Source organism: Erigeron canadensis, chromosome 1 (genome assembly GCF_010389155.1).
Source record: "Erigeron canadensis isolate Cc75 chromosome 1, C_canadensis_v1, whole genome shotgun sequence".
NCBI classification, from domain to species: Eukaryota; Viridiplantae; Streptophyta; class Magnoliopsida; order Asterales; family Asteraceae; genus Erigeron; species Erigeron canadensis.
The window spans coordinates 3,004,603-3,013,399 of record NC_057761.1 but is presented as its reverse complement, the minus strand read 5'-3'; the positions used below and the strand labels follow the sequence as shown (position 1 = coordinate 3,013,399).

Here is an 8,797-nt window from a genome sequence, read left to right as displayed (position 1 = left end):
ACTATTAATATATCAAATTATAGATCCATGATGATTTTAATTGTGTTTTTTATATTTATTTATTTTTAGCAATAAATTCGAGTTTTATAAAAAAACATTCTATTATTTATAAAATTTATTTTTTAATAATAATATTTTATTTTATAAAAGATCATTTTTAGTGCAAAGTTTTTATTTTTATGAAATTTTTACTTTTTTTATTTTCAATTTTCTTTTATAAAGGGATAAACCGGAAAGAATATCTTAATTTCTTGTATTGCAGTAGTACATGTACAACTACCATGTAAGGTTTTAATTAGCTCAAATCGAATTTAATCAACTCCATGTGGTGGTATCCATTCAAGACTTCAAGTACCTTTATCAATGCTTTACATGAAATTAAATATTTACAATAATTTTTATTTATAAAAATAAAGTATTCTTTTATAATAATAATAATAATAATAATAATAATAATAATAACAACAATAATAATAATAATAATGGTTAATTACATAAATGGTACCTGGACTATGCATCATATTACTGATTACCTACCTACCTGTAGTTTAAAATTTACGGTAGTCATACCCCAAATTAACAGCCAAACTGGCGCCCGTGAGGTTCAGGTATCGCCGAGTGGAGAATTGATAAATTGAGGTATGACGAGAATAACTTTAAATTTTTAGGTATGAAACTAATAATATGGTGGATAGTTCAAGTATCATTTCAATAAATAACCCTAAAATTAATGATACTTAGATTTTTTTTTCCCCATCATTCAAAGTAAGTAAACTTTTGACAACAAATCCACACAGCAAGGTGACTTGAAATAGAGATATTGAATTGTTATTTTCTTTTTGGTAGCGGTAGGTTTAGACTATAAACTTGTATCTATTAGCAACGATTAAAATAGGCCAGGAATGTTTTAGAGAAAATCTTTATGTTTCTCTACATTACGTAAACAATAAACTAACAATTGTTCTCTTGAAGTGATGATGAGGTAAGTTATCCAACCTTACAACCATAAAAATAAGTTAAATAACACAAATTTTTTGATTGTTCAGTCTTCTAAAGTAACTTATGTTTATTAATTGGTGTCAAAAATTATGTTTCCAACATTAACTTTTATAATCCATAATGTTCTTGGGTCCCTTTTTTAAATATATATATATATATACACATAGGGTAAGGTTTATTTAATAACTATTCACATATGAACATAAGTAATTATAACTATAACTTCATAGTTCATATGTGAACAAATATGTTCACATATAACATGTACATATGAACATCAAGTTATAATATAAAAGTTCTCATGGTTATTTCAATTCAAAAGGTTCTCACATGAACCTCTTCCTATATATATATATATATATATATACGGTAGGAATAAGGCCTGACTATCCTGCGTAACCTAAAGACGAAAGATGACTAGATATGTCGGCGAAAAAAGATAGCCCTAGTAGTCTAAGCCTACAATGTATCTCTGTATGAAGAAAAACCCCATGAAGCTCCAGTCAATGTTTGAACTCTCAACTTTATGAATAAAACATGAATGTTTGACCAGTCACTACTCCATCTACGTTATTGACGTTTTTGGTTTGTTTATGTGGTATATATAGATTTATGAGTGTATAATGTAAATAGATCTTCATAGAGAATGGTAATATGAGATTTTCAATCCATTGTGTAGATAGCAAGTTTTTCCACATAACACCTCTATTGGTGATCTAGAATTTGTGTTTATGTTGTTGGAAAAAGATTTTAATATGATTTTTGTGTTCCTTGTGCTTGTATGAAGAGAAATAAAAGCCGCATAAAGATAATCCGTTAACAAAACAAAAAATCGAAAAGATTAATTGTGTGATCTAAAAATACGATTACTATTTTTAGAACTTCCTATTATCATAGAAAAAAGCACAAAACTTATCTTTTAATGGTTTGGTCTATGGCTTTTCAAAGATTTTTGAGAAATAAATCCAAGATCACATAGAAACTCAACAATTTTATTAAATGAGTAAACTCAATTTACAATGAAACATAATTTTTCTAATTCTAACATTGTGACTTTACTAAACATTTGGTTGGTTTACCCAGAGCCTATAATAATAACAATCTAAATGTATGTATATTTCGGGTTTGGGTTTGGAGAATATGAGGTATATTCTCATTCACGCTCTAATCCCAGTTTCTCTAATCAAGGATTTTCGTTCTGTTCTCATCCCCGGTCAACTCAGAGATACCAATTGGTTGATGCAAATCATTAGAGGTGGAAAGATAACCTTAACAACTTGTAGTTGAATTAGAATAATAGAATTTTAATATATTTAATACTTGAACGTGACTAAAATAGAAAAAATGGAACCCAACCTCAAGAAGAATAAAAACAACGATGAAATTTTCATTTCACTAGTCATTAGCTTAAATGTCTAGATCTACCACAAAAGATACTCCGAGTATATTCCCCTTCCAAATTTTGAGTTCATCTATCGAGTTCTAATATAATGTCACAGTACTTAAGATATCCCTTTCTGATTACATTTGATTACATTAATTTCATTTCCATATTACGAAATGTTATCATTATTTTTTTCATGTCACATGGATCATTGTCGAGTATATTGATTGTTATTTAATAAAAAGGACAAATGAGTAAGGTAAAATCTCTTTGTCTCCTATGCCATCTTGCTTATGTATCTATAGTGATGCAAAAACAAATAATAAACTTTACATCTTTTGAAAAACTTATTATTGTACATAAAACCTTGCACTAAATTTATAAACAATACTAACTGGACACACTTTTGTGATGAATGATATCATAATAATGTAAGATTGTTATTACGTATACATAAGGTAGTTAATATTTATGTTAATAAATTATAGAGTCATAGACACATCTATTCGAAACTATGCATCATCAATTACTTTAACGGATTTGCTAATAATAAATAAGTAGTAAATCACTAGGTAAATTTGACCAATAGATGGATAGTAAGAGCACTCCCAATATCACTTTGTTTTGCTTTCAAAGAACTCAAAGGAACAAGCTTCTTATGCCTCTCCAGCATATCACATACCCACAACCCCGGATGGGAAAATTAGAAGAAATTTATAATTTAATCTTATGTACTTGGAAAATTTAGCGTTTTCTATTTTTTTCCTGGTCTCTTTTCCACATATTTGTATGATCAACCTAGCTCCTTGCTAGAAGTTCATATCAATAAAATCCTTTTTGAATGTTCAAAAAAAAAAAAAAACTTGTGAGCGGGAATGATTACCACGAGCCTGACTATTAGGTGTGGTTTGTGTAAATTTAAAAATGAACCACTTAAATTTGTTCAGAATTAGTTGAAGAACACTGACTAAGTATAAAAATCTGATGGCTCTAGATTTATACATTGGATCTTCATTACAATCCAGATCTAAATTAACGGAAGATGAATTCTGATTGAAGTCGAATAAACCCATAGTCACCAGTCAATGGACAAAAGGACTCGACGAAATTGGTTTAAGCTATATTCCAAAATAAACCCGCACTCAATGGAATTCCTATATTTCAAAGCCTGTAGCTTTCTGTTTGAAGATTCGTGTGTATTCTTAGCCTTTGTAATCTAAGTTATTAAGTTATAAAGACCGACTAGCACTACAAATGATTAAAGCTATAAATCGATGATATATTTTTTGCTTTGTTTCAATGCAAATAGCCAAATAATGAGCACCAAATCATATTAATGTTAAAAATTGGTGTCATATTTAGTCAAGTTGAATACAAGTCTCTCCCTAAACTTGATATGCTAGCTCCTCCTGAGTTCGAATCCTGATAATATTTTAAAGAATTTGTTCTTTCATGTCGATGAAGATAATATTAACGGTGAAAACTCCTTAACCACTGGATGAAGACTCCAAAGACTATTACTAGTCCTAATACTAATAAATGTTTTTCACAAAAATTGAAAAGAAAAATAAAAACTAACAAATCAAGTCAAACTTAAACCCGAACCTCGGCCCATTTTTAGAAGGCGTTGATTAAGTCTAATTTGTCAACTCCAAACATATACGAAACCGATCTGCATCTGCCATCCATATTTATATGTTATCGCTGGCGTATTGAATGCAATGGCGGGTTAACCATTAAAAAGTTCGTTGGGGTTAGTTGTATCTTATCATATTTTGTGTATATATATATATATTTTATATAGATATAGATATATCTATTTATCTGATCTATATTTATTTATTCACATATTGTCCTTCTCCTAGCTATATAAATACCCCCCATTTCATTTCACCAGTTTCTCCATCCCAAATATTTCAAAACTTCAAATTCTTTCTCTCAAATCCAAATTCCAAATTACGAATCGATCCGTTCGATCAGGGTTCGAAACCATGGCGGATTCACCGAAGCCGTCTCTCCCCAACTTTTTACTCTCGGTAAAACTAAAATACGTAAAATTGGGTTACCATTACTTGATCACACATTTCATGTACCTTTTATTAGTCCCACTTCTCGCAATAGTCTCGATTCATTTATCGACACTCACATCACAAGATTTAATAAACCTATGGAACCACCTAAGATTTAATCTCGTAACCGTCGTAGCATGTTCGACTCTGCTCGTTTTTTTAGGCACATTGTACTTTATGAGCCGGCCTAAAAAGGTTTTCCTAGTAGATTTCGCGTGTTACAAACCCGAAGATTCTAATATTGTAACACGTGAAATATTCATGGACTATTCAACTAAGGCAGGTACATTTAGTGAAGAGAATTTAGCATTTCAGAAAAAAATATTGGAACGTTCGGGTTTGGGCCAAAAAACGTATTTTCCTGAGGCCGTGTTACAAGTGCCACCAAACCCGTGTATGGAAGAAGCGCGGAAAGAGGCCGAAATGGTTATGTTTGGTGCGATTGATCAACTTTTGGCGAAAACCGGGGTTAAGGCTAAAGATATTGGGATACTTATAGTGAATTGTAGCTTGTTTTGTCCAACACCTTCACTTAGTTCCATGGTGGTTAACCATTACAAGCTAAGAGGCAATATTTTGAGTTATAATCTTGGTGGGATGGGTTGTAGTGCTGGTTTGATCTCAATTGATCTTGCTAAACAACTTTTACAGGTATGTTTGTCTTTATCAATTTTGCTCTTATATATATTTCGCATTGTTTTTTGCTGGCCGAGACTGTATCAGTCTTAGTCAGTTTTAGATGTTTGGATAATCAGTTTGAAGCAATGCGGTTGTTTCAAACTGATTATGCGAAAACATTAAAGGCAATCCCAAACTAATTAATTAGCGTTGGTTTTTAACGAGTCTTGATCCTAATTATGGGGATTGAATTCCTAACCAATTAATTTTCCGTAATATTTGTTCTTGATTAATTAGAAGGTTGTAATGATTTGGTTCTTAAATTAGTCCAAGTTGGGCTTATTTAACTCACATTATTATTATTATATATTTTTTTTGTTTTTGAAGGGAAAAGGTTAAACTTATTGACAAACCAATGTGTACAATAAAGTTTAAATTCATAATCAAAGATATTTAAAGACTAAAATATTGACAATGGTTAGTTAGAATCTATGAATAAACGGTTCACATTTGTTTTAACGTGTCAAACTTTACTAACATATCGCTTTTATGTTGAACAAGTGGATCTGGGTGTCATTTGTCATGTTACTAATTCAACTCACATGGCCAGCAGGGATCATTCAAAATTCCTAGGAAAAACTATGACCACTTAAAAAAATTCAAATACTCCGTATAGTATACAAAAACCTTCTGTAAATAAATTTTTTTTTTTTGAAAATTGATGCTTAAAAAAAATGGGCCTTGAACGGGTCGGGTTTGCCCCTTCCCAGAGCCTCCTATATGTTTACCAGGTAGTGTTTAATAAAGTCTTAATTAAAAAGTTATGACTTAATTTTAATTGTTTAATAGATTAAGTCAATAAAATATGTTTGTTTTTGATTTAATAAATTAAAAAACAACTATATTGACTTAGTTTATTTATACTGACATTATATATCAATTCAGTCACTTTTTTCATTCAGTCTTTAATGGATAAAGTGCAAATTTATTTGTGCATTTAAATGTTATGGTCATCGCTAGTAAACTTAATAGATATTATTACAGTACTATATTAGTCACAAGTCGAATATAATATTTTCTACATATGTTTGTCGAGATTTAATAATAATATATGGTTTTTTCAATAAGTCTAAATTTTTAGAGAATATAAGGTGTACATAATGTGTACGTGTGTGTTTTTTTCCTCATTGAATTTTTCTACTGAACATATCTGAAGACTACATAGAACTTTAAAAGAAAGTAAAAGAACTTTTTTGAAGAAGGGATGGTATTGTCATTGTCGTATAGGGTCCATTGGGGCTATTAGCCAACATGTGAAAAAATTGTCCTAAAGGGACTTAGCTTTATGAAAAGTATGAGATCTAGATCTAAGCCAACCTGCCTAACATATTTAATGGTTAAATAATTTATAATTCTAGCTCCTCCTAATGTTGGCCATCAAGTTTTTACAATTGAAATACATTATGTGTCACATTATATAGAACTGTATTCCAATTAATCAACCTCATTTGGCATCTAAAGTCATACATTATGTCAAATAAGTCAAAGCAAAGTAACTCAAGAAAAGTTGTGACTTAAATGTTGGATATATGTTTCGCTTAGTTGTATATTGATATTGATATCATGAACAAAATGTATTAAATGTATATGTTATGTTGTTTGTTGAAAATAGGTGAACCCTAATTCATATGCATTGGTGGTTAGCATGGAAAACATTACTTTGAATTGGTACTTTGGAAATAATCGGTCCATGCTTGTGTCAAACTGTCTTTTCCGTATGGGTGGTGCCGCGATACTTTTATCTAATCGTTCTTCTGATCGTAGTCGCTCAAAATATCAACTCATACACACCGTTCGAACTCACAAGGGAGCGGACGACAAATGTTATAGTTGCGTGTTCCAAGAAGAGGACGAAGATAAAAAGATAGGTGTGGCTCTTTCTAAAGATCTTATGGCGGTTGCCGGTGAGGCCTTAAAAACCAACATCACTACTCTAGGGCCATTAGTGCTCCCAATGTCCGAACAACTACTGTTTTTAGTGACATTGGTCGCTAGAAAGGTCTTCAAAATGAAAATTAAACCATATATCCCGGATTTCAAGCTTGCATTTGAGCACTTTTGCATTCATGCCGGGGGAAGAGCAGTGCTAGACGAGTTAGAAAAGAATCTTGAATTATCAGAATGGCACATGGAACCATCTCGAATGACACTCTATAGGTTTGGTAACACTTCAAGTAGCTCTCTGTGGTACGAACTAGCATACTCTGAAGCTAAGGGACGGATAAGAAAAGGAGACCGATCATGGCAAATTGCTTTTGGCTCGGGTTTTAAATGTAACAGCGCTGTTTGGAAAGCTCTAAGGACTATTGATCCAGCCAAGGAGAAAAATCCCTGGATTGACGAGATCCATGAGTTTCCGGTTCATGTCCCCAAGATTGTCAAGATTGGTAATTTGTAATTGTGTGGTCAATTTTTTGTTATTTAGAGAGATTAAGGGTTTGATGAAGTGTACGTGGCCATGTATTATAGAATGAAGTCCTTCATAGCAAAAAAGGCAATTGTCCTTGTGCCCCAATTTTTTTAGTTTATGTGTGGAATTGTAAAACTTGATAATTAACCCCGTGTTTGAAAATCAAACTCAATATTACTTTAGAGATTCATATGTGAAAAACAGAAAATTAAGGAGAGGAAGGGAAAATGAGTTTACATGTATATATGTTTGTATTCAAAGGGTCAACTATATATAATCCAAATAGGCAAATATATACGAGTATCTATATTTATATTAAAAGAATAGGAATCCTAGCCTTTTTAAGCCTTCTTCAAATCTAAAGTTATGCTAAAAAATTACCACCTAAAAAATTGTCACCTACGATTTATCCTATGTGTCATATCCAAACTTTTATATATATATTTATTTAAATTTAGATAGATTTGAATTAATTAGTTAAACATTATATCAAATCAAACATTATAATCACAATTATTTATTTGAGACATTAATTCCATCCGTTTTTTTTTTTAAATTATATTCAATATAATTTTTTTAACAAATTTAAGTTTTGATAAGATATTCAAGCATATTTAACATTAATATTATGCTAACTAAACCAAATTTTAATTATCAATATTATATTAAAACCTTTGATAATTCAATTAAATAATCGCATATCATGCGGGTAAAAAACCTAGTATCGTATAAATACATAGTGTTTCTGAGAACTCGTACTTTAATTGTCATTCATTGAGTGAAATTTTAGCAATATCTACATAAGTTATTTTTCTAGCTAGCTAGAGCAACGGAATTTGTTAATATAGTGATACAACAAACTTTCCAACCAATTCCAAAAATATAAAATTGTTGCACTTACTGTTAAGAGTCGGTTTAGGCCAATAAACTTTCTAACACGTCTCAGCTTCAAATTTAATTTAATGTATACTCTGAATTAATCTCTCATTAATTTGTTTTTGGTTGTAAGAACACAAAATGCTATTGAACCACCGATATGTAGGGTCGGGAGTGATATTCATACAACAAGTTTTAGTCATCTATAAGACTATAACAAAGGTACAAAATTTATTATGCAGTTTAACTGTATCATGGAGAAATTGTTGTAGATGGTTAAAGTGTGCTGTAGAAATATCATTTCTCATATATGTATGATTTCTCTTAATTAACTGAATACGTACAGTGGCACACAATTATTGTGAAAATAATAGTAGTAGT

At 30.6% G+C, this 8,797-nt stretch overlaps 1 protein-coding gene across 1 annotated transcript; it reads left to right on the top strand.

Annotated features, from left to right (window-relative positions):
• The first annotated feature begins 4,247 nt into the window (after positions 1-4,247).
• On the top strand, positions 4,248-7,687 carry LOC122600442 (3-ketoacyl-CoA synthase 11-like). Its single transcript, XM_043773157.1, has 2 exons — positions 4,248-5,103; positions 6,743-7,687. Exons 1-2 carry the CDS (start codon positions 4,375-4,377, stop codon positions 7,526-7,528), a joined length of 1,515 nt encoding a protein of 504 aa, XP_043629092.1. The 5' UTR covers positions 4,248-4,374; the 3' UTR covers positions 7,529-7,687.
• The last annotated feature ends 1,110 nt before the right edge of the window (positions 7,688-8,797 follow it).